General features: G+C 47.0%; 1 protein-coding gene across 2 annotated transcripts in view; it reads left to right on the top strand.

Annotated features, from left to right (window-relative positions):
- Stard9 (StAR related lipid transfer domain containing 9) overlaps positions 1–26,448 on the top strand; it is an 85,644-nt gene extending 59,196 nt beyond the window's left edge. For both annotated transcript variants that reach the window (XM_021186561.3, XM_029472757.2), the window contains 13 exons: positions 1,173–1,363; positions 1,824–2,298; positions 4,055–13,858; positions 13,947–14,144; positions 14,541–14,724; positions 15,110–15,247; positions 23,207–23,324; positions 23,446–23,567; positions 23,776–23,840; positions 23,963–24,165; positions 24,325–24,404; positions 24,581–24,739; positions 25,179–26,448. In XM_021186561.3, coding sequence (XP_021042220.1) covers positions 1,173–1,363; positions 1,824–2,298; positions 4,055–13,858; positions 13,947–14,144; positions 14,541–14,724; positions 15,110–15,247; positions 23,207–23,324; positions 23,446–23,567; positions 23,776–23,840; positions 23,963–24,165; positions 24,325–24,404; positions 24,581–24,739; positions 25,179–25,313 — 11,872 coding nt within the window. In that variant the 3' untranslated portion in view covers positions 25,314–26,448. The remainder of the gene's footprint in view (positions 1–1,172; positions 1,364–1,823; positions 2,299–4,054; positions 13,859–13,946; positions 14,145–14,540; positions 14,725–15,109; positions 15,248–23,206; positions 23,325–23,445; positions 23,568–23,775; positions 23,841–23,962; positions 24,166–24,324; positions 24,405–24,580; positions 24,740–25,178) is intronic.
- The last annotated feature ends 1,509 nt before the right edge of the window (positions 26,449–27,957 follow it).

Here is a 27,957-nt window from a genome sequence, read left to right as displayed (position 1 = left end):
TTATTTTACTTTTTATTTATTTATTTATTTATTTATTTATTTATTTATTTATTTGGGTTTTTCGAGACAGGGTTTCTCTGTATAGCCCTGGCTGTCCTGAAACTCACTTTGTAGACCAGGTTGGTCTCGCACTCAGAAATCTGCCTGCTTCTGCCTCCCGAGTGCTGGGATTAAAGGCGTGCGCCACCATACCCGGCTTTACTTTTTATTTTTAAGACAGGAAAACTAGCCTCAAACTCATAATCCTCCTACCTCTGCCTCCAGAGTATTAGGGTTGAAGGCATATGACACCACACTCAGCTTTTTGTACTTTTAATATTTGTTTTACTCTTATGATTTCCTTATGAGCCAGGTGTGGTGGCACATGCCTTTAATCTCAGCACTAGGAAGGCAGAAGTAGGTGGAGCTCTGTGAGTTCAAGGCCAGTCTGGTCTACATAGTTCCTAGATAGCTAGGGCTACATAGAAAGACCTTGTCTCAAAAACAAAACAAAACAAAACACCAAAGCAAATAAAAATAAGCAGCAACAAAAATATCTGTTTTACTGTTATGATTTCCTTATGAGAGTGAACTTGGGTTTCTGCTAAACCCACAGTTCTAAGAATATGATAGTCTTCAGCTATTGGATGGATCACAGGGCCCCCAATGAAGGAGCTAGAGAAAGTATCCAAGGAGCTAAAGAGATCTGCAACCCTGTAGGTGCAACAACATGATGAACTAACCAGTACCCCGGAGCTCTTGACTCTAGCTGCATATGTATCAAAAGATGGCCTAGTCGGCCATCACTAGAAAGAGAGGCCCATTGGACATGCAAACTTTATATGCCCCAGTACAGGGGAACGCCAGTGCCAAGAAGTGGGAATGGGTGGGTAGGGAAGTAGTGGGAAGGGTATGGGGGACTTTTGGGATAGCATTGGAAATGTAATTGAGGAAAATACATAATAAAAAAAATTAAAAAAAAAGAATATAATAGTCTAATGTCTATTCTCTGCTCCTGTACTGTGACGTCATGAGCTGCCTATGACAACACAACTATATTTGTTCCAAGCTGCCAGATGTCTGAAGCCCCTTCTACCTTGCTGAATTCAGGAGTGCTCTCAGAGGGATAGAAGTCTCCCATCCATTTGTCCTGAGTTTGGTTTGCTGGGGTGACTCTGAGCTTTTTGTCACAGGAGAGTGCTGGAAGAGCAGTGTGACAGGGACCAGCAGCCATCAAGAAATAGCGAGATACCTTACAGAGCCCAGACTGAGCAACAGCAGTGCTGTGTGGAGGCTCTGAAGCAGCAAGCCAAAGAAGGACAGAGCAGAGTCAAGAAGGAGCTAGAACTGGACCACACACATATCAGCCGGCAGATAAAAGACAGTAGGTGCCCTCCTCTAAGGTGTGCTTCGTCTGCCTTTTCCAGCTTCATGCTGCCAAGCTTCTGCATTCTGACCTTTGTTGTCTTTGTGATATGATGGAATCTTTTGTATTGGGCATTCTCTTCCTTCTTTTAGAGACCTGAAGCTCACACAAGGGGGCTGGAAATAAGCAAGTGGACTTCTCTATGGCCCCTCAGAATGAGGCATCTTCTGCTGACTCCCTCCAATGGCTCACTTGTCTGTGCATTTCCACCTGCCCTACTTGTCCACTGTTACATTGAGGCCTACACGGCTTCCTTTCCTTCCCCTTCAGTGAGGAGGCCCTGTAGCTTCCTCTTGCCACACCGCTCTATCCAACCCTCTTCACTCCTTACAGCTCTAGCCATGGCTGGAGATGTCTGAGTCCAGACAGCCATAGGCAGGAAGCACTGACCTTCTCTCTGGGTCTATTTGCTTCCCAGACCAGCAGTGGCTACACAAAGAAGAGACCTGGCTAGCCAGCTTACGAGAGATACAGCAAGAAGGCGACTGTGGAGAAGAGAAAGAACTTGAGGCCTTTGTGGCACCTGATGCTTGGCTTCCAACAGTTCCTCAGACTCCACCATCCCCACTGGTCCAAAGCCAGAAGAGGGTGGTGCAGCCCCAGTGCTCACCGAGACATACTACTCGGGCTACCGTTTGGAACATCAGGCAGAAAAAGGTATCGTTCCAACTGGAGAGAATTATTAAGAAGCGGAGGCTGCTGGAGGCCCAGAGGAGACTGGAGCAGCTCAGTGCCCTCTTCTGGATCCAGGACGATGGTGCTTCCAGGGACCCAAGTTGGGCCTCCAGCTCGAACACCTCAGGCCCAGGTTCTCAGCGGAGAAGCAGATGGACAACTTGCAGTTCTCTGAGTCTCCAAAGGCTTGGCAGCCGACACCTGCCCCAGCTACACAGGTACCAGTGATGTCACTAGGAGCCATGGCTGGAGTTAACCCAGCTTTCCGGGCAGGGCAGTGCTCCTGGAGCTGCTTGGTCTGTGAGGCGGCTAGGTGTTTATTCCTCCGCTCCTTCCGGGCTTCTCTTTGTTTCTTTTTTTTTTTTTTTTTTTTTTTTTTTTGGTTTTTCAAGACAGGGTTTCTCTGTGTAGCCCTGGCTGTCCTGGAACTCACTTTGTAGACCAGGCTTTCCTTGAACTCAGAAATCCGCCTGCCTCTGCCTCCCGAGTGCTGGGATTAAAGGCACGCCCAGCTTGCTTTTTTTTTTTTTTAAGAGATTTATTTATTTAATGTATATGAGTACACTGTAGTTGTACAGATGGTTGTGAGCCTTCATGTGGTTGTTGGGAATTGAATTTAGGACCTCTGCTTGCTCCGGTCGGTCTCACTCACTCAGGCCCAAAGACTTATTTATTATTATTATAAATAAGTACACTGATGCTGTCTTCAGACAAACCAGAAGAGGGCATCACTGTGTGGTTGCTGGGATTTGAACTCAGAACCTTCAGAAGAGCAGTCAGTGCTCTTACCCGCTGAGCCATCTTGCTAGCCCTTGTTTGCATATCTTAAGAATCAGGCAGCTTCTTATACTTTCAGAGCTGCTGTTGCTCCCAGCTCTCTGCTTCTTTTCAAGGAACTCGCATCATTTGCATGTGTTCAGATGCAGTTTCTTATGTATCCTGCCTTCACCTTCATCTCACCTCCAACCAGTCTTCCTTGATCCCACAGGCAGCCTCCACCCTGACCTGACACACGACTCCCCCGTACATGTTTGGATCTGACTGTTGGCTTTTTCACTCCCAGTCTGCTGTCATTGGGTGGGGAGTGTATTATCTCCCAGATTCCTTGGAGTGGAGGCCTGCATCCTGTTCTGTGTGTCCTTGGCCTTGCACAGTAGAGTTACACAAAGTGTGTTGCTGTCATGTTTTCTCACCACTCTGTCCTTCAAATAACTGGGCAGGCAAGCCAACTTTTTTACTATGGAAAACATTCAAGCATGAAAAAAGTTGAGAGACTTATGGAATACCTATTTTGAGCAATTATAAAGATGTACTACACTTACTTTAGAGTCCCACCACCCTATCTTCCAAAGGATTTAAACTAATATCACCCCGTATCTTTTAAGTATTACCTCTAAAAATAAAAAACTGTTCTATCATACCTACAAAATCATACCTGCCAAGATTAGGTTATAGCTTGATAGACACTAACACCTGGGTCACACTCCGTTTTCTCAAGTTACTTGAAGGGTGCCTTGATTTTCCATATCAAGATCTAATTGGATTTATAAACTACATGTCACTATTAAGTCTGAGGTTCCTAAAGTCATTCTTTCCTATTTCTTCTTATCAGTATGCAAAATGGGTCAGCTCTGTAGATACCACACCACAGATTCATCTGCTTGATTCTTTATAGAATTAAAATTGTTCCCATTTTCCTCACATAGCCAATTTCTTGAAATGTAGGTCAGTTAAACTTTTCCCTAAGATAAAGCAGTTGGGGGCGGGGATTAAGTAACATGTATCTGAGACCTCTGAAAGCCAGGGCTCTGTTGTCAACAGTCTGCTTTTGTGTGTATTGATCTGAGGAGTGCAGGACACAGTGAGTGGGCAGTCTGCTTTATAACCTCTTTCAGAGTAACTAAGTAGAATGCCACATTCCTGTATTGACACAGGGACATTACTATTCTAAGATGGCTTTCCTTATCTTCACAGTGATTTCATGAACTGGGATCCTTCTGCCATGTCACCACCTGTGCCTGAGCTGACTCACCAAATGCCAGAAAAAACCCTGTCAACAGATTTCATTCCTCCAAGGGCAGGTCGCCTGGGCAGGAACAGCTTCCATTCATCTCGGTGGAGGAAGTTCTCTCCAGGCACTGTGAGCCACAAGTCTGTCAGTAGTCAAGAAATTGAGTCATTGGGTAAGCAGCCCTGTCAGATGTCATCCCAGGACCAGTCAACTAAGAAACAAAAAGCAAGGGATGGTTCGAGGACCTTTATCCCTGCTGCCCAGACCAGATGTGCTAAGGGACTAGTAGCCTCTGTCAACACACAAACTGGATGGCAAAAAGAAGGGACCTGTGGGACCTACAAGGCTCCCAAGGAAACTGCTTCCCAGTCAATGGATCTCAGTGGATTGGAGCCAGCAGCTGGGCATAGAAAAGTCGTCAAGACTTTTCAGGCAGACTCCAAACCACCTCCTTCCAGCAGGGCATCAAAAAAGCATCAGTGGGTGCTGGCAGCTAGGGCCAGAGACATTGTCAAAAAGTTCTCTCGTTTGCCTCATGGCAGTCCTTTAAAAAAACAACCTTGTCCAGGGGATCCAGACACACCAGCCTCTTTCACAGATCCTAGACCCATAAAGGACCCTGTAAGGGAAGAGGACAGAGATTTATCTGACACTGAAAGCAGTTACTCAGTGGATTCTCTTTCTTATATCTATGCCAAAGTCCCAAAGAAACTGCTGAAACCAGAGGACCTTCAGGGAAAATGGAATCTCCCAGATTCAGAGAACTCTGAAAGTGACAACAGTCAAATATCTGAGGATTCACTTGCTGGGAAGGGACACAAAAGCCTCCCAGAAAACTCTGGAGGTGAATATTCCATGAAGGACCATAGGCATTCAAGGGCCAGAACTTCAGCCTCTGTGCGGGGTCTCCCCATGCCTTCAGACAGTAGCTTATGTACTCAAAAATACAGGAGCCTTTCCTTGGACAGCCTGATTGATCCTGAAAATAGACAAGGGGAGCCTTTCCTTGGTTCTGCTGATGAGATGCCTACAGAGACTTTTTGGCATCTGCAGAATGCCACCCTGTCTTCAGTAGACCAGGAGGCAATGGATAGGTCTAGCCCTACCAACCATAGAATGGGAGTTGGGGTAAATGTTCTCTTGCCAAAAAGCAATTCATTTTACCTTGATCCTCAGTTCCAGCCCCCTTGTGAGCAGCTTGAGTCAGAAATGGAGGCAAGCTATTCAGAGCACACCAACCCTCTCCGAGGCCTTCAACTTGCAAGAGAGAGCCCCCTGTTATCTATGGATTCATGGTTTTCTTGTGACTCTAAGGTCAGTCCCAGCAGTCCCTCAGGGGTCATACATTCTTTATGTCCAAGCCCTGACATACATGAAATTCAGCCCCATGATGAGAAGCCCAAACACTGGCTAAGCGTTGAAGAAGCAAAGCCACCAGGTACCTGCAAACTTCCCCACAGCAGTACTGAGCCACCCTGCAGTTCAGATTTGTATGCAACCTCTGCTTCTGATACATCCAAGCCCTCAGTTTGTGAAAGCCAAGGACTCCTTCAGCCAGGAGATGGTGGATTCTTTCAGGGCAGAGAAATGCCTGATATGACCAACCAGGGCATCTCTGAAGAGTCCCACAATTCTGACATGTCAAGCGTGCTGGCTCCCTCTCCCACCTCGTTCACTCAAGTATGTAGTATTAGTAAGAAGGACTGGGCTGCCCTTCATCAAGAATATCTCCTTGAGCTCTCTGATTCTGGTTTTGAGGCTGTAGGAGAGCCCAGGCCAGCTCTCCCCTTCCTGGAGGAAGACTCCAGTTCCCTGGCCGAAGCTTCTGATAAAGTAGACACTCAGTTGCCCACTGGCCCTGGGTTACCTAGAAATTTAGATTTCAGCTCCTTTCCAGTCCACGTATCCAAAACCAGGCACTTAAGAGCAGAGAAAGGCCATGACAGTCCGAGTGCCAAGGTAGAAAGTGCTTCTGATCTCCTCAGTACTGCTGAGAGGATGAGTTCTAACGGGGCATACCCAGCAGACATCGAGTCACTGACTTCTGGATCTATACATGCACAGCCCTATGCAGCAGGAAATGTGATACCAAGTTCCATGACCGAAGCATGGGAAGTCAATCGTGCCAGCTTAGAAGGATGCCTTCAGGGTGACAGACATTCTGTACTGATAACTTCCTCTGGGCAGAAGAGGGCTTATCACAATGATGACATCTTAGCCACTGAAGGAGACTGCTTACCTCAAGATGGGGCTTTTCTCAGGAAAAATGCTAAGGTTCAACCAGGACTATTAAGTCACAACAGCCACCAGCAACCCCTACTGGAAGAGAAGGCAGCTTCCCAGCAGTGCACCGATGAGGAAGTAGCTGGAACACACATAGATGCCTGTTGTACTTTCCCTTCAGGTCCTGAGCTGTTCCTGCACTCTGCCCCCTGGAGCTCTTTCCCATCCTCCCTGCAGCAGCCTCCCCTGGAAACATTCTATGTAACCAAAAGCAGGGATGCCCTGACAGAAACTGCCTTAGAAATTCCAGCCTGCAGAGAAGCCTGGGTGCCATCCCCGCCCCCTAGGGAAGCCTGGGGCTTTGATCATAGCCATCAAGTCTCCCAGAAGGCTCATTGGAAAAATAATTTGCCCAAGATGTCCCAAAGTCAGAATTCTAAGATTGATTCACCTCAGCAGACAACAACAAAAAGGCCAACAGATCTGGACACAGGCGAAGGCACTGAAGAACTGGGCAAACACTCTAGAAATATGAGAGAGGAAGAAAACCATGATTCTGCTTACTCTTTTGTTGCTCAGAACAGACAGCATCTCCCTTCTACCAGACTCAAAGCTTGTGAGTGTGGAAATCAACTTGGAATTTTAAATAAGGAGTACAACGCCTCGGTCCACGAGGACGAAGAAGGGGCCTCTGCGTGGCATCACTGCCGTGTTGCCTTCAATGGCTCTGAGTCAAAGACTTTGCTCTTCATTTGTGATTCCAAGGCAAGTGGGGAAGAACAGAGTCCACTCCTGCCACAAATACAGTCCTGTGGTATGCACAGTCAGTCTCCTGGAGCCAGGTCTGATTTCATTTTCAAAATCGCCAATTTAGACCTGGAGAAGGTCATACCAAAGGAAACTGCTGTCTCCTCGAAATCAAGATCACTCCACTGTCTAAGCAGCCCTGTGATCATGGCAGGAGGGAGAAGTCCAGCCCGCAGGTGGGAGGGGAGGAATGAAACTGTGCTTCTCGGAGAAGTGATTTCCAAAGACATCCAGGAAGAGTTTAGTCTTCCAGGAACCCAGTATATCTGTGAAAGATGCCATCTAGTTATGTGCTCTCGGGAAAGAAAGCCCACTGAGTACAAGGCCAATGGGGAGTCACAAGAAGTACAGTCCAAAGAAGAGCCTTTGGAAGAGAACCAGAATAAAAGAGTCAATAATACCGACGAAATGGCTAGGCTGATCAGGAGTGTGATGCAGCTGGAAACTGGCATCTTAGAAATTGAATCCAAGCAGAATAAGCATCTTCATGCTTCCCACATGCCAAGTACAGAGCTGGTGCTCCAGGACTTAGAGGACCAGGAGAAGGCTGACCATGTCCCTAAGCCAGAGAGTTCTGGAGAACATTTATGCTTTGAGGATCAGCCATCTTTTCCAATACAGATAAAGGATGATATCTTTGAAGATAGCAAAGCTAGAGAAATAGAGGCTAACAATGGAACTAGTAATAATAATACCCAGATTCAGAAACTCACAGGAAGCTCCTTCAGATCAAGGGAATATGTACAAACGAGGGAGTCTGAGAGCGAGCCCTCATACCCACCACCTGGAGCAGACAGACTTGCTAGGGACACATGCGATTCTTTGGGGAAAGGCACAGCTCTTAGAAAGCCTAGCAACATTTCCCTTCACTCTAGGACAGTGAGAGGATTAGCTAGAGCTCTGCCACTGCAGCCCAGCATAGAGAGACCCAAGAAGGACAATGAGCTTCTAAAAGCATCAGAAAAATTCCAAGGCCAGACTTGGGCCCTGGAAAGCCTTGAGGAACTGGAGAAGATGGAAAGTTTTCCGGAAAGCCAAATTGTTGTAGTCCCAAGTGGTTCAGAATTGGAGGATGCAAAAACTCGAGGAGCTGAAGAAATGACCGTGGACTGGAGAGGGAGCCTACAGGGAAAAAAGGATATGGTCTCATCGACTCAGAAAGTTCCTACTCCCAGCCAGCACTGGAAGGGCACAGTTTTCAGCCAGGAGGCTGTTTCCCCATTCTATAACCAGACAGGCTTCTCTGCAGCTCTTCCTCATGGAGAGCTGAGTGGTACCCAACCTGTGCATTTTCTAAGCTTCCCCAGAAGCGGTTTGCATGGCTCTGATACCAAAGGCATCTCTTCATTTGAGTACATATTAGAACCTGTGATGTTGAAAACTAATAGAACTTCTTTGGCGACTGCAGCAGGGGATCAGGATCACGGTGGGGAGAGCAGAAGCAGCAGCCCACAGGGACGTGCTTCGGGGGATGTCTCCACCACACACACTCCCTGGGGTGGGTCTGTAATGCCCGTGGTCATGAGAGTTAGTGGTAAGGCTGTTACATCAGACAGCACTCTCCTAAATACAGAGGACTGGATAACAGTAAGCACTAGCTCCCAAGAAGACCAGGAAGGGGACTTCAGAGATACCCCCACAGGCTCAATTACCCAGGAAGCTTTGGGTTCTGAGGCTGAGGCAACTGTACAAGAAGAAAGAAAAACCAGTTCCTTGGACAGGATCTCAAGGCAGGCTGAAAAGAGAGTCAGTTTTCTCTTACAAGAAGATAGTAACCAGGGTGAAGAGGAAAGGCAAAAGGCAGAGGAGAAGTCAGAAGACCAACAACTTCCTAACTCTGCTTACTTAACACCCATGTCTGAACTGAAGGGACCTGATCCAGAGCCTCTGTTGCTACCGGACTCCTCTATCCATGCATCCATATGCCTGGGTATCTTAGCAGAAATCAGACAGGCAAAAGAACAGAGGAAGCAGCTTAATGACTTAGTGACTAAGGGGACAGTCCTTCCGTATGAGACCTCACAAGAAGCTGAGTGGTTTTCAGAGGCTGCTGGTAAGCCTCAGACACAGAAGGTTAAGTTAGGGTGGGGTAGCACCAGGAATGACGCTAAAGCACAAAGACTGCATGAGGCATCTCCATCTGCTGTGTCTGCAGACCTCTTGGCTGATGAGAGGAAAGCCCAGGTCAGTGCAGGGAGCTTTCATCATCTGCCCAATCCTGAAACTGACAGAGGACCACAACATCATTTGCTCGCTTCCCCTCACATTGTTTCAGAGCTAGAAAAAAGATTTTGCAGTGGTAAACCAAGGCAATTTTGTGGAGCAAGTGGATGGTCTGATTCTTCTGAAGTCATAGAGCAAAGGAAAGAAGCATCCAGAACAAAGTCATCTGTTGATCCTTTGCCCTCAGACAGGCTTCTTTCTATACCAGCTGTAGAGCAGGATGGCGGGGTGGGATCAGAGAAAGTGTCTGTCTTACCTTCTCAAACTTATGCTCCTGGCAGGATTCTGCATGGGCAAGGTCAGTTGACTGCTCAGGAGACTATAAAGGGTATATCTTTTGGTGGGAAGGACAGTATCCAGGGTCATCAACCTAGAAATCTAGATAGCACACATGGAGGAGGCTCAGAGAAGATTTCCGTGACCACACAGAAAGGAAAAGCAGTCTTTTCTGAGTGTCCGTCTGTGATCTGTACTGTTGATAATGCTGTAGACCTTTCTCAGTCTAAGCAAGACCATGTTCAGGGCTTGGATGCTTCTACTGGCTTAGAAGAAACGAAGGCAAGTCCAAAGTCATGTGCTGTTCACCCTGAAGCTCCAGGAAATGTTGAAGTAGAAGCTAACATACGGCATCCTGTTAAGTGGAAAAATGTTGACTCTGGTCTGGCAGAAGCATGTGGGGGTGACAGCAAAAATCCATGGTCAACTCCATTTCTAGATCAGAGACCAAGCCTTCATCCCAGTGGAGTTAGAGAAGAGGCTCCAGGTCCATGCCCAAAAGAGTGCCTTGTCTTTGAGAGGAACACTGGAGGCAGCAGGCCACTTGGCTCTTATGAGGAGGCAGAGAACAGAACTATTCCTTGCCCTCACTTAAGTGGTTCTCAACCTACTGCTGCTGTTCACGCCTGCTGCTCTCATTCCTCTACTCTGCTATGCTGTAGAGATGGTGTCCTTAGGAAGGGAACCCCCTGGGCTGCTGCTCCTCCTGACCATTCACCTTGCATAGTACCATCTAGGGTCTGTGAAGTGGACGGAACAGGAGAGAGTCTTTCTCCGGTGTCTTTGGCACATGACCTCAAGCACAAATGTGGGCCAGTAGACAACAGCATTCCCAACCCACCTACTACACCTCCTGTCTCCTCTCCAGCTCAAAACTGCAGCTGCCTTTCCACCTCAGAAATGAGGGCAGGTTGCCTCACCCACACATTTGCTAGGGGAAGGTCAGTGGAAGGTTCTGGGGAAGAGACTACAGGGAAGAAGGCCAGCACTGCCCCTGAGGATACTTTTCCATGCAGTCCTGCAGGCATGAGCTCTGAGCCACTGAGAACTTTGAAGAATAACTCTATAGATGAGAATGGACAAGCATCCCAAACCATGCCAGAACCTCCTGCGGTGACTCAGGGACCACGTACCCTAAATTCAAATGAATCTGTTGACAGTAAGCTGGTGATAGCAGCTCAGTCTGGACATTTAGAAAACACTAAATCCTGTTCAGAAAAGATGCAACCATCCACTAAGGTCAGGGGTCACAGTTGCTTGGCTCCCCAAGTCAGATTTGTAGACATGTTGAAACCTACCTGCCACCCTAAGATTGAGACTTCATGGGAAGAGGAAGAACAACAGAGAGACCAGGTCTCAGGAAATAGCAAAGACCATGCCCAGGTCAGAAATCTAGTACCTTCTAACGTTGGTAGCTTTGATGGCTGTCAAACTAGAGATGGTGAAACCAAATCTTCTGTGCCCCAGACTTTCTTTTCAGACTTTGAAGCCCAAACAGAACCATCACAGCCTGCTGCCCAGACTCATAGCCAGCACTGCTCTGATAGGGAGCAGCTGCCTCGCAGCCACAGACACTTGCTTCCTGTGATTGCAATCTTCTCTGGCCCCAAGCATGCCAGGTACTCCCCTAGACCAAAGTTTACTGTGGTCAGCTCATCTCGGTCTCTTCAAGAACTAAATTTGAGTGTGGAACCTCCATCCCCAACAGATGAAGATGCACAGAGGCCAGATAGCTTGTGGAGACCACATCTCAGGGGTCATTCCTCTGAAAAGCCAGTATCAACATCTCTGAAGACTCAGGATTACAGTCAGAAAGCTTTGTGTAACTTGAACAATAGCTCCTCTAATCACAGGCCCTTGAACCCTGTCATTCCTCCTTACCCAACGTCTTCCACTGTGTCATGTATGCCAACCCCTGAGTTCATGACCACCTGGATGCCTGGTGCTTTGGAACAGGCCCATCAAGGAAAGACAGATAAACTGAGTGTCCAGGGTATGCCAGAGAATTGGCATTCTCAGATGGACAAAGAAATGCTGCACTTTGGTTCTAGTGAATTAAGTCCCTCTGTCCTGTCCTCGCATCCACAGGGACCTGTGCATATTGGTTGGAAGCAATATGTATTTGGAAGTGCAGTTGATGTCTCTTGTAGCCAGAAACCCCAATTCCTAATACAATCAAATATGGCTCAGTGTTCTAGCATGGACAATGTCCTAGAAGACAAGAAATCTCCATTTCACTCTCATCCCAAGACTGACGCCCAAACCCAGGATTTGCCAAACATACACAGTGACATGGAGAATGACCAAAGTTCAAATGAGCTGCCTCTGGCTGGAGGGAGTGCCGCCGCTCAGGTAGATGAGGTTGTACTTCTCTACCCACCAGAGGCGGGCTGTGTTGTGGGGGGAGCCAGTATGAATACCTTTGAGCAGGGAACACAGGCCCTGGGCAGCAGGCACCACTGGTGTTGCACTGATGTCTCTGTTCAGCCTGAAGCCAGGACAATGTCAGACTCTGAGCTAGCCTCCTGGACCAGCATGCACAACCTGTCTGTCCACCTTTCACAGCTTCTGCACAGTACTTCAGAGCTGCTTGGGAGTCTCTCACATCCAGGTGTAGTCATTAAGGAACAGAATGTCAAGCGTGAATCTCTAGACGAGGCCCAACAGGCCCTCAGGGTGGACGGTTCTGCTCCAACCACAGTGGATGAGGGCATCCAGACAGACCTGGCCTTACCTCCTCTGGCCTTCCAGGGTCCAGAGGTCAAGTCTAAGGAAGTCAGTGCGATCCTTGAAGTGATGGGCTCAGGTATCACCACTGTGGCTCAAGAAAAGGGAGATGTCCCAGGGGTGTTTCAGAAGAGAGAGGCAGAGGAAGCAGCAGAAACCCTAGGTCTCCATGAAGGAAGCACCCACGATAAGCTGCAGAGCCCTCCTCTGCCCTCACCACACTTGAGGTTCCAGAAAGCTGATCTTGGGCAGAACTTTACTTTCATGAGCCCCCCAGCTTCTCCCGATGGTTCCCCACCTCCCAGTCTAAGGCCAGAGGAATCTTGCATGGTGGTCAACATGCCCAGAATCTCCCCCCATTCAGGGGTCTCCCTTGGTGCTTCTGAGTCCACCCAGGAGCCTAGAACCCAGAAAAGGTTGTGTGGCTCGAGTGCTGTGCTAGTGGATAGGGCTTCCTCTCCGATCCTTACATTTAGTGCCAGCAACCAGGAGCTGAGCAACCCCTTAGCCTGTGTGACTCTATCAGCTCCCTCAGTTCATCCTCTTGAAGACTTGCAGAAGTTTGATGACATCAATTCAGACCTCGCTGTTGGTGACCCAAGACCTCCAGTGGATAATTCTCAAGCCACTGATGGGTCTGGTGACTTTCAGAGAGCTGAGTCTCTGGATAGAGAAGGCAAGAGCCCCTTCGGAAAAAGCTCTGAGAGATTACTTCTTGATACTAGCTCCCCGTGCAGCCCGCAGCAGAGTTCTACTTTCCAAATTAGTTTCTTAGGAACGGCCCCTCAGCAGCTTCAGCCCAAGATCACCACTGGAGGCCAAAGCAAACTGCCATCTCCACCACCAAGGCTAGATGACAGCTGTGTGTCTGAGAAGGTGACTTCTATAGAGCATGGTCCACTAAGGCCCCGTCAGTGGCAGGGCAGGACAACAAATAAGGATGGGGGCTCAGAGTTTATGGTAGAGCCACAACCCAATCTGGATCAACCTTCTTCACCGAGAGGTCTTCAGCCCCTTAGCCCTTGTCAGATCTCAGATACTACAGGGCTTCGAAGTCCTGCGGTAGACCCACCTCAGGCCTGCTACCCCGTGGGGCTGCTCTGTTCTGGTTCACATATGCATGTGGCCCCTGGTCCCCAGCATTACAACCTCGGGGATCTCCCAGTTCATAACAATTTTAATAACTTGTATGGAGTTCAGGATGAACCTGGTGGAGGTCTGCATGTAGGTGAAAGTTTAGGGGTCAGATGTGACTCCAGTTCTGTAGGGACACACAGGCCCCTGCAACTTTCTGACAAGTATAGCCAGAGCCTGGAGTCGCTTCGGTTGGAGCACATCCCCTTACAAGCTGGGGTTCAGAAGCTCGATCTCAGTGTGGAACTCACAGAGGCAAAACTACACCATGGCTTTGGGGAGACGGATGCCCTGCTCAAGGTGCTGCAGAGTGGGACAGGGGAGCTGCTTGCTCCTCAAGAGCCTGCTGTGGCCTCCAGTGAGGAGTTCTACACTAGGTAAGGGCCCTGGGCCTGAAGGGCAAAGGGTGGGCAAGGTGAACTTCAGGGTGAAGGCCATGTAGGAATCAATCACATTTCGTTTCAGGCAGAAAAAGACTATTGAGACCCTCAGGAGGCAGAGGGCTGAGCGGCTTCATAACTTTCGTCGCACGCGAAGCCTCAGTCCTCAGAAACAACTGGGCCTCCTGCCCAGCAAGGATCTCCCCACCTGGGAACTCAACTTGCCCAGCAGACGCCAAGAATACCTGCAGCAGCTGAGGAAGCACATTGTGGACACCACTAGGTAAGGGAGAACCTGGAGCCGAGGAAGCAGGCTCTGTGGAGCTGGCTGGAAGTTGACCATCCAGAGGCTCTTCCATGCCTCTGGAAAAACTGCGGTAGATGAGTCTGGGGCAATGGAAATGGGATGTATAGGAAGGAATGGGGTACAGAGTGCAGAAGGAGATGGGCAGAGAGAAGTCATTGGAAAATATTGTCAGAGAGACTCCTGTATGTTACCCAATCTGTGTGCCAGGGCCTTATAATGACTTGTTCCTCCTTAGAAACCTCTCCTAAGAATGTAAAATGATGGCCCTGTAGGCAACAGGAGATTGTGCTGAACCAGCAGGGGTGGGCAGAGCCATCCTTCTACGTGCTTGCCATGTTAGAAGATGTCTTTTCACCTTGTGGACTTCTCTAGAATCCCAGAACCAGCACCAAGATTAGCTCGCCCTACCTCGGACATTGAGCTCATGCTTCAAGAGTATCGCCGGGCCCGTGAAGAGGCCAAGGTGGAGATTGCCCAGGCGCGAGATCGGCTCAAGGAACGGACTGAGCAAGAAAAGATGAGAATCCGACAGCAGATCATCTCCCAGCTGCTGAAGGTGGGGGAATGAGGCAGTCCTCTGCCTTAGGACAGGCCTGGAACCTGGGCCAGACCTTAGACTCTGGTAGCCTTCACTCTGCATGTTTGTGAGTCTGCTGATATGCTTGAAGTGTGGGGTTCTGCTTCCAGCCCAAAGCTGGACTCCCATTCCCTTTACACTCATGGGGCACTGCTGTCCCGGGCCAGAGTGTGAGAGGAAGAGGCTTCAGTGTGCCATCAGGGGTGTAAGGGAGAAAGCGTGGAGAGTTGTGACTTCTGGAAAGTAGGTGGGAGGCCACAGCAGGAGGCTCTGGGAGGTAAGTGGTGACAGCTGTGGAGGTGACAGGGAAGGGACAGGATGTGGTAGTGCGGTATCATCAGAAGCTAGTGCATCTGTCTTCCAGGAAGAGGAGAAACTGCAGACTCTAGCCAACTTCAGCTCCCTGTACACCAGCTCCAATGGAAGCATATCTTCTGGTGTCACATCTGGTTACAACAGCAGCCCAGCCTTCTCAGGCCACCTCCAGTCCCTAGAGGTTTCGGTAAGTAGGCAGACCTCAGAGCTTCTGAGATAGAATGTATAGGACCAGCTCTCTCAAGGGCTTGGCTGCTGTGAGCCCTTCCTGTGTGGTGTGCTTTAGATTTCCCTTCCTTTCTCTTTATTCTTGCAGTTCTGTGGTTTGCTTTTTTTTTTTTTTTTTTTTTTGAATTTGTGTGTGTGGTTGTTTCTATGTAGGTACATGTGTGTGCGTGCTGGTGCCCACAGAGGCCACAGGCCTCAGGGCCCCCTGCAGCTGGAGTTACAGGTGGTTGTGAACTTTCTAATGTGGGTGCTGGAAATGGAACCTGTGTTTTCTACAAGAGTAGTACACACCTGGGCATGTGGTACTCGGGAGGCAGAGGCAGGTGGATGTTTGTAAGTTTAAGGCCAGATGGCTCTTCATCCAGGACAGCCAGAGAGCTACAGACTGAGACCCTGTCTCAAAACAAAAAACAAAAGGAAACAAAAACCAACAGCCAACCAACAGTACATGATAAGTTTTGTATTTAGTTTTTTGTTTCATTGGTTTTTGTCCTTTAAGAAAAATAAAAAAGGTTTATTGGTTTGGTTTGGTTATAGGTTTTTTATTTTGCATTTATTTATTTGTTTATTTATTTATTTATTTATTTATTTATTTATTTATTTATTTTGAGACAGGGGCTCACTGTATATAGCCCTAGCTGGCTTGGAGATTCACTATGTAGATCAGATTGGCTTTGAACTCAAGAGAATTCACATGTCATTGCCTCTGCCTCTTGAGTGCTGGAATTAAAGGCATGTGCCATCATGCCCAGCACGATTTATTTTTCTTTTTTGTATGGGTGTTGCCTGCAGATATGCCTATGTACCACAAGAGTGCCCCGTGCCTATGGAGATCAGAAGAGGGCATCAGATCCCCTGGGACTGGAATTACACATAGTTGTGAGCCACCAAATGGGTGCTGGGTATCAAACCCAGGTCCTCTGAAAAGGCAGGCCCTGCTCTTCCTCTCTCCTCTCCCTAAGACCTCCCCTCTCCCTCAGATCCCACCCCCTTCCCCTCAGAAAAGAGTAGGCCTCTCAGGGACATCAGTTAAACATGGCATAAAAAACTATAATAAGACCAGGCACATACCACCACATCGAAGCTGGACAAGGTAACCCACTCATAGGGAAAAGGTTCCACAGGCAGGCAAAAGAGTCAGGGACAGCCCCTGCCCCCACTCTTAGGATTCCCAAAAGAACCCCAAGCTACTCAGCCATAACATATGCAAAGGACCTAGGTCAGACCTCTGCAGGCTCCCTGATCTCTGTGAGTCCCCACATGTCCTAGTCAGTTCTCATGGTGTGTCCCTGACCCCTCTGGTTTCTCTGATCCTGTCCTACCCCTTCCAGGACTCCCAGAGCACCACCAATGTTTGGCTGAAGTACTCTGCATTGGCTCCCAGTTGCTGAGTGAAGTCTTTCTGGTCTCTGATGACAGTTCAGCTAGGCTCTGGTCTCAGAACACTGCAGGCAGGACAAACTGTGGGTCGAAGGTGTCGAAGGTTCTGTGGCTGGGTTAGCATTACAGTGCTGCTCTTAACACTGAGCCTTCTCTCCAGCCCCAACTTAAGCTTTTATTTTATCCAAATAATAGATGCTATAAGGTAGTAAGTAAAATGGTGTTGCCTTTAGACTGTTTAGAGACTTAAGATTGTGAGAGAGAAAAATATTAAGCAGCTTATTTTATGTTCACTGCTGTTGCCCTAAGCTAACTGCAGGAATGCTAAGCCAGGGTAATCTGTGGTTTGTCCAAATCTACAAGGTCAAGGACACCCTGAAGAGACTGTTGGACCTGGGACTGGGGGGTTGAGATTTAGAAGAACTGAGCAGTGCTAGTGTTGGGAGGGAGGCAGCTTAAGAAGGGAGGCCTCGAAGGAGAGTGCGAAGAGCCAAGTAGGAGTGGAAGATAGAGTGGGGTTTGTGAGTGGTGAATAGCAGGAGAGCGGAAAGCGACCAGGCTGGCCACTCTATGCACTGATGTTACTCTACAGAAAGGAGTTTTTTAAAAGCCGTTGAAGAGATAGAAAACATACACACTTACATGTGCGCACGCACGCGCGCACACTCACGTGGGGTTCCACTCTCCCCAGTGGTATCTGTTCAGCTGCACTCTCTGCTGTTTGGGGACCTTTGTGAAGCATCAGTTGGCTGTGGTTATAAGATTTGTTTCGAGGTTTTCAGTGGTCTGTGTATTTTTATGTCAACACCACAGTTTTGTTCCTAAGGTTCTGTAGTATGCCTTGAAGTCAAGCATTGCGAAGCTTCCAGCTTTGCTCTTTTTATTCAAGATCTGTCTGGAGTACTTTGCATTTCCATGTATTTTTCTGTTTCTGAGAAAAATGGCATTGACATTTTGATGTGAAATTTGCTGAATCTGTAGATTGTTTTAAGTCGCATGGACATGTAACTATATCTCTTTTAAATAGTGAACTTTTGGGGAGATATTGCCATATTTGAACTTAAAGATTTAATTTTTTTCACTTACGTGTATGTGTTTGTAAATCTGTGCATCAGATCCCTGGGTCTGGGTACAGTAGATATGGAGATACAGTAGATATGGAGATACAGTAGATATGGAGATACAGTAGATATGGGTGCAGACCTGAGCTGGGATCCTTTGGAAGATCAGTGCTCTTCCAAACCTCTGAGCCATCTCTCAATGCTGGTCTGAAATTTCTTTCTTCAGTGTTTTACGATTTTCATTGTGTGGGCATTTGACTTTCTTAAGTTTATTCTTAGCCACAAAATAAATAAACGAGACACCTATTGTGGGTGGGATTATTTTTATGTTTTGTTTTCTAGTAGTGTAGAATGGAGTTAGGGACTGTTATAAACTGACACGAGTACCGAGAACTGACTTGGGGTCCTTTGTAAGAGCAGCACATGCTTTTTGTTTTGTTGAGACAGGGTCTCACTATGTAGCACTGGCTGTCTAGACCAGGCTGGCCTCGAACTCAGATATCTGTCTGCCTCTGCCTCCCGAATGCTGGGATTTTGGGCATGCTCTGCTATACCTGGCTGAAGAGCATGCTCTTAACTGCTGAGCCATCTTTCCAGCTCCTCAGTGTTTTATTGTGTTCTGTTTCCAAGTATTTTATTGAGAACTTTAGCATCTGTATTCACCAGAGAGATTGGTGTATAGTTGTGCTATTGTGTCCTTGTACTGGCTTCCTAGAATGAGTGAAATTGTGTTCCTTTCCTTTCTATTTTATAGAACAGTTTGAAGAGGAGCATTGGCATTAACTTGAAAAGTTTGGGGGCTGGAGAGATGGCTCAGTGGTTAAGAGCACTGACTGCTCTTCCAGAGGTCCTGAGTTCAATTCCCAGCAATCACATAGTGGCTCACAACTATCTGTAATGAGATCTGACGCCCTCTTCTGGGTGTCTGAGGACAGCTGCAGTGTACTCACATGTTTGATGGAATTAGGTAAAGTCCTGGACTTTGCTTTGTTGGTTGATTCTTTTTTGCTGTTTCATTCTTGTTGCTTGTTACAGATCTGTTTCTTTCTTTTTTTAATAATTATTTATTTTATGTATGTGAGTACACTGTCACTATCTTAAGACACACCAGAAGAGAGCGTCAGATCTTATTACAGATGGTTGTGAGCCACCATGTGGTTGCTGGGAATTGAACTCAGGACCTCTGGAAGAGCAGTCAGTGCTCTCTCCAGGCCCCATAGATCTGTTTCTTAATGCTCACTTGATTTCATTTTGGTGGCCACGTGTATCTATCCAGATGTAGATTTTCCAGCTTTTAGGAATCTATTCTTTCATGATCCTCTGGATTTCACTTATGCCTGGCCTACTCTCCCCTTTTCATTTTCATTTAGTAATTTGGGACAGCTCTCTGAACTAGTGTCCTCTCTTTCCCTTCTGTGTCAAACCTGTTTGAGTCAGTCACTGTACTAGACCAGGTCTTGTTCATGAGGTGGCTTCTCTTGCTACACCGTGGAATGTCTGTGGGGTCCCCAGTTGATGGGGTCAGGGCGCGCTCTCTCATTCCCAGAGCAGTAGGTCCATTATCAAATGGCTTCTGTCGGTAGCATCCTGGGGGATGACTAGGACTTAAACCCTTTTCCAAAGCCAGGCTGTGATGATTTCAGGTTCCTTATCTATCTAGACTATAAGCCTGTGAGTGTTGTGGGTCTTCCCAGTAGCCAGGCTTGTTCCATTTCCACTGATGGGTTCCTGGACTCTTAAGTCTTCACCCCTGCAGCAGAGAAGCATCTTCCTGGGCAATAGAACTAGGGCAAGTGCTGGGATAGTTTGTCTCTCCTGCTGTGGTCCTGCCTCAGGTCTTTGGAAGTTATAGGTTTCCTTTTGCCACGGTGAGGAAAGCCAGTGCTCTTTGGTAGTTGCTCCTGGAAATCTGAAGTCACATTCTGCTTCTTTGTATTTGTGGAGGAACAGGTGACCAACACCAGGTCCAAAATGTTTGTTCTCAGGTCACATGTGCCACACTGCACACAGTCAGCAAACATTGAGGCATAGTGGATAGTCCTCTATGTTTCTTTAGGACTATTGGCATGTCATTGTCAAATCCTAGATATCTCACCATCCCCTCACTGTGAAGCAGCATTAGCTAGATCTTACCTTTTCCCAGACATTAGTGAGATACATCTAGTATTTTACCTCCTAAGTTTCTTTTTTTTTTTTTTTTAAAGAAAGGGATAGCTTACTACACTCTACGACCAGTGGTTATTTTTCTTTCTTTTTTTTTTTTTAAGATTTATTTATTTATTATATGTAAGTACACTGTAGCTGTCTTCAGACACTCCAGAAGAGGGCGCCAGATCTCGTTACGGATGGTTGTGAGCCACCATGTGGTTGCTGGGATTTGAACTCTCGACCTTCAGAAGAGCAGTCGGGTGCTCTTACCCACTGAGCCATCTCACCAGCCCCCCTCCTAAGTTTCATACTAGGTTTTAAACCGAGACAAATTTTACAATAGGGGCTGGTGAGATGGCTCAGTGGGTAAGAGCACTAACTGCTCTTCTGAAGGTCCTGAGTTCAAATTCCAGCAACCACATGGTGGCTCACAACCACCCAGAATGAGATCTGACGCCCTCTTCTGGAGTGTCTGAAGACAGCTACAGTGTACTTATATATAATAATAAATAAATCTTTTTTAAAAATTAAATTTTACAGTAAGGGAACATAAGATTTCCTAGAGCATTACTTTTTGGTCTTTGGAGAATGCCATCTTGCTCATTTATTTATTTGTTCCTATTGGCTAATATGAAGCTATTCTTTCATCCTTGGGATTCTCTAAAAACATACTGAATCCTTATGCACATGATGTATTTTTAACATTTTTCATATTTTATTTTTTCTACAATTTTTGTTAGCAGATATATATATAAAATATATAAAAATATAAAATATATAAAATAAAATATGAAATATATAAATAAAATATAAAATATATAAAATAAAAATATAAAATATATAAATATATAAAATACTAACCAGTATTTTCTTGCTTTGGACTTTTAAAATTTTTCTTTAAAAAATGCTACAATATTGTCTTTGACCCACAAAGCATAAAGAATTTATTTGGTCTGATCTATAAAATAGGTCTCTGATATAATCCCTGTTCCCGATGCCTACCTAGTTTTTGATTCAATATTAATTCATGATTATAGCTGGAAATCATCACCGAGGGCATTGAACCTCAAGAGGTCAGTTTGTGGTTGAGGAGCACAGAGAAGAAGTGAGGGGCCTGGAGAATGGGGAAACAGATCTTGATAAGGCATGTGACAGCCTGCAGAAAGATGGGGCTGGCAAGCATCTTAGTGCCCTTCAGCACTGTGGGGTTTGGAGGAGTGGTGAGGGCTGTGCAGGTGAGAGGTAGGAGGTGACAGATGGAACACTGGCTTCAGCAAGCTCAATGCTGAGGAGACATCTTTGTGTTTAAATGCTAATAATATCTAGTGACAAGGGCGAGGTGGGGACAAGTGGAGAGAAGTGATTAGGTAGAGGGATCCTAAGGGTTACAGGTCTAAACAACCATTCGGAACCACTGCAGCAGGAGGACGAGGGAGGAAGGCGGTAGAACTGTTTATTTAGCGTGTGGATATGTATGCACATACCATGTCACACTTTAGGAGGTCAGAAAACAGCATCCAGCCAGGTGTGGTGGCACACGCCTTTAATCCCAGCACTTGGGGGGCAGAGGCAGGTGGATTTCTGAGTTCGAGACCAGCCTGGTCTACAGAGTGAGTTCCAGGACAGCCAGGGCTATACAGAGAAACCCTGTCTCAAACCCCCTCCCCCGCCCCCCAAAAAAACCAGCATCCAGTATTGGTTCTGTACCAGGGACTCTGATTCTCTAGCTTGGTGGCAGGCACCTTTACCTGGTGAATCATCTCACTGGCCCGTGTTTTTGTCCTACCAAGGAGGTGGCTCAGACAGTGTGCTAACCAAGGACAGCAGAGACCCAGAGCTCTGGTCCTAGAGTAGGGCTTCTGGCTCAGTATGGCACCTAGCCAGGGCCAGAGTCTGCTGTTCAGAGCTCATTGCTTCTTCCTTATCTCCCCTTCACTTTGACTTTATTATCTACACTAAACTCCTTGTATCAGTCAGGGTTCTCTAGAGTCACAGAACTTACGGGTAGTCTCTGTATAGTAAGGGAATCTGTTGATTACTTACAGTCTGTAGTCCAACTCCCTTACAATGGTCAGCAGCAGCTTTGAATGGAAGTCTAAGGATCTAGCAGTTGCTCAGTCCCACAAGGAAAACAGGCAAAGAGAGCAAATCTTCCTTCTTCCAATGTCCTTATGTAGGTGTGGTTCGGATTAAAGGTGTGTGCCTGGATCTGGGACTTGCTTTGTCTACCTGCCTTAATCTTCTGGGATTCATAGCCACTATGCCTCAAGATCTCCATGCCAAGGTCCAGGTCAGAAACTTGTATCTCCCAGCCTCCAGATTAGGATCACTGGAGGGCCTCTGGATTATAGTTCATTCCAGATATAGTCAAGTTGATAACCAGGAGTAGCCACTACACCCCTCCAGTGATGGTCTCCTTCCTGCTGCCACCATGGTTCAGGTGTCTTTTCACATACTGACCCTGGAGTTTACCCATTTGGTAGAGGGCCTCTTCTGCTGGAGAAATGAGCCAATTTTAGGCTGATTAGAGTATATATAAAGGCTGGTTTATTGGTAAACTACTCTTTGGCACATGCCTGCTGAGAAAGAAGAGAGAAGGGAAGGTGGGACTATATAGGGAAGAACTTCTGGGAGAAGGGCAGCCCAGCCCCTGGGCTGGAAAGTTCAGAGTAGAGGGTAGGGTATGCCAGGTAGGAAGTGAGGGATGCTGGGAGAACCTGGAGGCCAGGACTGCTTTAGTGTGTAAAATATGCACCTCAGCCCCTTGTCCCAGGTCTGAAACCCAACAGGCCCCATGCCCAGGTACTGGCCATCCTCATTGCTGTGGTCTCCGATCTGCAGTGAAGGTTTTCTAGCTGCTGTCTATTGCTGTAACCTCTTGAGTCTTAGTCACTGTTCTGTTGCTATGAAGAGAGATACCATGACCAAGGCAACTCTTACAGGAACAAGCATTTAATTGTGGGGGTTTTCTTACAGTTTCAGGAGCTAAGTCCATTATCATCATGGCAGAGAGCATGGCAGCAGGCCAACATGGTGCTGGAAAAGTAACTGGGAACTATAGTTTGATCTGAAAAGAGTAACACTGGACCTGGCATCAAGTCCGTACCCAGTGGCATACTTCCTGCAACAGGGCCACACCTCCTAATTCTTTCAAATACTGTCACTCCATGGTGACCAGCAGTATCACCCTGGATGAGTCTGAAGGCTTGAAGGCACTGGGGGCCATACTTATTCAAACCATCATAGTGTCCAACATCCTGAAGTCGAATTGCAATTTGGAATAGTAGAAGGCATTGTGGATCCTGCTCTGAGTGTCCTCTGTTCTGCAGGAGGACTCTCAAGTGCCAGATTCCCAAGACACTTGGATAGGGGACTGGCGGGACCGCTCCACAGTGAGGAACAGTTACCTGTATCTGACTGGGTCTTCCTGGAAGAGCTTAGCCCACAGTGAGTATAAAGCTCAGGGAATGATGTCTGCAGGATTTACTGGCCCAAGATTCTTGGCCCTGTATCACTGTCCCACCACCCTGGCGTTCAGGTCACTGCAGAACCTTCATCTCTGTTGTAGGCCGCAGAGCCTCGATGGGCAGTGGCTGCTGCTCTGCCTCCAGCCTATCCAGCTTAGGGACCTGCTTCTCCTTCCCCTACCAGGACTTGGCCAAACACATTGTCAACACATCAATGGCTGATGTGAGTCTCTGGATCTATTCATTCCTCCCTCCTCCTGCTGCTATAGCTGGACTTATATTGGATGGGGAGGGAGACAAAAGGAGTCAGGCAGATTAGGACCCCCAAGGCACTGAGGCTTCGGGAACTCTTTAACTTGACAAGAGGGCATTTAGTAAATGTTAGCCATACTGATGAACCTAGAGGCCTAGCTTCTACCCTCTACCCCCAGGTAATGGCTGCTTGTTCGGATAATCTCCACAACCTCTTCATCCGCCAGGCGACAGATGGCTGGAAGTAAGTTATTTTGCCATGCTTTGGTCCTTCCGCATTATTCCCCTCCTCTCTGCTCCGCTCCCTGGCACACCCCATGCTAGCAAATTCCTTTCTGACTGTTTCTTGCCTCTGGTATCCCCAAGCTATCAGGGTGAGGAGCAAGAGGTACAGCTTTACTACAAGGAATTCTCTTCCACTCGACATGGGTTCTTGGGTGCAAGTGTGGTGTCCCAGCCACTCTCTCAAGTTTGGGCAGCTGTGAGTGATCCCACTTTGTGGCCTCTGTATCACAAGCCCATCCAGACAGCAAGGCTACATCAGAGGGTGACCAACAGCATCAGCCTGGGTGAGTCTAAGGGCTTGAAAGCTTCCAAAGGCCTGGCAGGGAGTCAGCACTGTTGGGAACTCTAGACTTCTCGGCAAGACCGCCAGGGATCCAGTTATGGAGTAAAGCAGGGGCTTCTGAACACTGAAGAACTAGGATTCAATCTGTCTGTCTTTCTAGTGTACTTGGTGTGCGATACCACACTGTGTGAGCTGAAGCAACTGCGAGATTTCTGCTGTGTCTGCGTGGAAGCCAAAGAGGTGCCCATGTTGGGTGGTAAATGTTATGGGGTGAACTTAGGCTAAAGTGTTGTGACGAGCAACTAGTGGGGTGGCTTCAGTGCTGACGGCATTACCTCCCATCACCCTAACTATACTCAGACCTGCCCGTGTTTTGTCATTACACAGGCAGGACTCACATGTATCTCTGTCCCTAGGGGCGCCTATCAATCATGGCAGCTCAGTCTGTGTATGATGCATCCATGCCAAGACCTAGCAGAAAAATGGTCCGAGGAGAGATCCTGCCCAGTGCTTGGGTCCTACAGCCTGTCATCATAGAGGGGAAAGAAATAACCAGAGTCATCTTCCTTGTCCAGGTGACACAGCACTACATCCTGTCTCATGGCATACCTTGGGATATTTCTCTCCAGTTGCATAGAATCCAAGAATCCACAGTTGTCATGCCATTTGGCCAGAGTGGGCTAATTAGTAAGGGGAATCAGAGAGGGAGGAATAAGCAAGTTGAGTCTTTGTGAAGCTCCCATCACCAGAGATTGACCGACTAATATCCTGTGGCAAGCCACGGTGTCCTTAGGAAATAGATTGAAGCTGAAAGCAGCAGCAGATCAGAATCCTCACTTACCTTCTTGTATGGCTCTCCACTCTCAGACCAACTCCAACTTCATCACTGAAGGGGAGGGGAAAGCTAGTACTTAGATCTAAATGCTCAGGGGTCCAAGTGCATCTCCAGTCACCACAGCCAGAGTGGGTTGCTCCAGGTTTGTTTGTACCTTCAGTTCTTCCTTCTGCTTTCAGGTGGAGCTGGGTGCACCAGGCTTCCCTCCCCATCTTCTCAACTCCTGTATCAAACAGCAGCCATTGGTTGTGGCCAAGCTGGCATCTTTCCTTCGGTTAGCATTGGGCCATCGAGACAGCAATGCTGAGATGTAGGCCCAGGACAACTGAGACTCTACAGCTGCTTCTAGACCCCGAGGCAAGAAGAGCCCAGGCTGCCTTCTATACAGATGGTATAGCCAACTATACAGATGGCACCAGCCCAGGGTTGCCAGTAAAACCAGTACTTAGTTACCTCTGAAGAGTGAACAACCTGAAGCTCCTGGCCCTAGCTGTCTAGTATGAAGTATGAAATCAACTCACCTTCAGGATTTCTCACCGTTATTTCCCGCCTCTGGGACTGATTGGTACACCATGTGTTCAAAGGCTAGAAAAACACGGTCTGTAGAGCTGGAGGCTGCAGTGCTTTGGCAAGGTGCCTCCTTTGCAGGCAGGCACTGGCCAAGGGTGCTCTGGATCTGCCTCCAAAATTTAGCTCCATTGTGTGATGGAGTGGCAGAAAGGATCAAAGCATACAGTTTAAAGAATCATCTGTACCAACCAGATTCTGACTCCGAATTCTCGCTCATTGAACATTTACAAACATTCACATTACTCTCCCCACTCTGTGTGTCACTGTGTAGTCAGTACAGTGGGAGACCACTGAAGAAACAGACAGGGTGTGGGGCCTGAAGACCAATAATAGGTAGGGACAGCCACATGATGCTTGCAAACAAGGTAAGAGGGATTTCAAGTCTTAGAGAGGATTAAGTTTAGCACAGGCCTTGACCTTGTACTAACATACCTCAAGTTCCCAAATGCTGGGATTATAGACCTGCCACACTCAGTATCTTCTTTGTATATTAGTAGGGTGTAGTAGCACATAGCTCTGGTAGTAGAAACAGGAGGACCAGAAGATCATCCACAGATGGCCAGCCTGACACATTAGACCCTGTCTGAATGTCTTCAGCTCAGTACTTTGAAAGATGCTCAATAGTTTTTTTTGTTACTTAACTGTTTTAATATGATAGAATAGAAAAAGGGCGTTTTGTTTGGTTTGTTTTGGTTTTTTGTTTTTTTTGTCTTTTTTTTTTTGATCTTGGCCTGGTTGAACACTCTGAAGATTTTCCATGTTGATTCAGAAATGGTATTTCTGTCACTCCAAATCTTTGATGGAAGAAGGTTCTTTTAGGATTTAAGACTGGTTAAAGAGTAAATTTCTTTATAAGACTTTTCTAGTCCTTTCTATTGCAAACTGAATGTTTTAAAATTTGCTTTGGATTTATCTTTATGGTAGTTTTTGGCAATATTTGATAATGCAGTGTTACACATACGCCTACCAATTTCCTCCCTGCCCCCTTCCTTTTTGTGTGTTTTTTGAGTCAGGATCTCACTCTGTAGCTTTCCAAGTCCTACACTAAGGATAGGAGCTACCATGCCCAGTTTCTACCTCTTTTCATTAAGTGCTTTACTCAGACTATTAGCCAAAAAAAAGTCAAAATATTACTTATAAAAATTAAAAAAGCCAGGTAGTGGTGGGGCACACACATTTAATCAGCACTCAGGAGGCAGAGGCAGGCAGATTTGAGTTTGAGGCCAACCAGGTCTACACAGTGAGTTCCCAGGCAGCCAGGGCAAAACGGAGAAACCTGTCTCGAAAAACAATAAGCAAATAGAATGTGCCATTGAAGGTGATATTGGCAGTGTTTACAGTTCAGGGTTGAGATTCTACATTCATCGGCTAGTGTATGAGCTCAGCTACTGTAGGAATCTGACAGCACAGGGTGAACAGCCCCTCCTGAGACCCGAGTCAGCAATCTGAAGCACGCAGTCAACTCTCTAGAGCTTCATCTCCCACATCTGTACATTTAACCATAGATCAAAAGATATTCCAGCAACGTTTCTTGTCATAATTATTTACATATCGTTACATTAATTACATCATTTCTGGATAACATATTAAAGGATACAGAAGGGGAAAAAGAAAACCCAAGAATGTGTATAAAAGGATAGATGTAGTTATAACACTATGCCATTATATATTAAGATGGTTGACCACCATGCATTTCCATATGTGTGGGCCTGCACTGATCCTAGAGAGCATAGGCATCGCCCGAGGCTGGGTCTGTCCCTGTCCAGGCATGGAGAGCTCTGTAGAAAGTCCCAGGTGCCTCGAGGCCAGTGGTCCACAAAACACACAATACAAATACCACTAACTATAACCCAGAAGGCTGCTTTTGGTAAGAAAGAAGTTCTGAGGTAAATCAGCCATTCCAGTCCCTACAATACAAATATCAAAAAAAAAAGAGTACTTGGTACAGAATGGAGAATAACTAGTTCTCTACTTGAGTACCTGCCTGCCTTTACAACCAGTTGTTGGAGCAAGCTGTTCTAAGTGCACCTTAAGACAGGCTCACTTCATGGCTGAGTCCTTCAGTCAGAACAGTTTTCTGAGCTTCAGGCTTTCTTAGCTAAGCAAGATGAGGATTGGCTGTTGGTCTGCTGCTCACCTTTACCAGGACTCAGCTTTCTGACACTTCCAGGCAAAGAAAGAGAAAACCATGACTGCCCACTGTGCTTGGAGCACTTGCCTCACATGTGAGGCCCTCCCTAGGTTTGATAACCAGTACTGACAGAAACCAGCAGTTTGTCATCAATGTGTGAGGCCCCTAGGCCCAATCCTAGACTTAGAAAAGGAGTTAAGGGAAGGAAGAAGAGGCATACACCAGAGGGTTAGTAGCACTGGAGTGTAAGTTTAGAG

The sequence above is a fragment of the Mus caroli genome, unplaced genomic scaffold, assembly GCF_978045245.1.
Source record: "Mus caroli unplaced genomic scaffold, Mus_caroli_1 scaffold_2, whole genome shotgun sequence".
NCBI classification, from domain to species: domain Eukaryota; kingdom Metazoa; phylum Chordata; class Mammalia; order Rodentia; family Muridae; genus Mus; species Mus caroli.
This window is presented reverse-complemented; position numbering and strand designations above follow the sequence as displayed.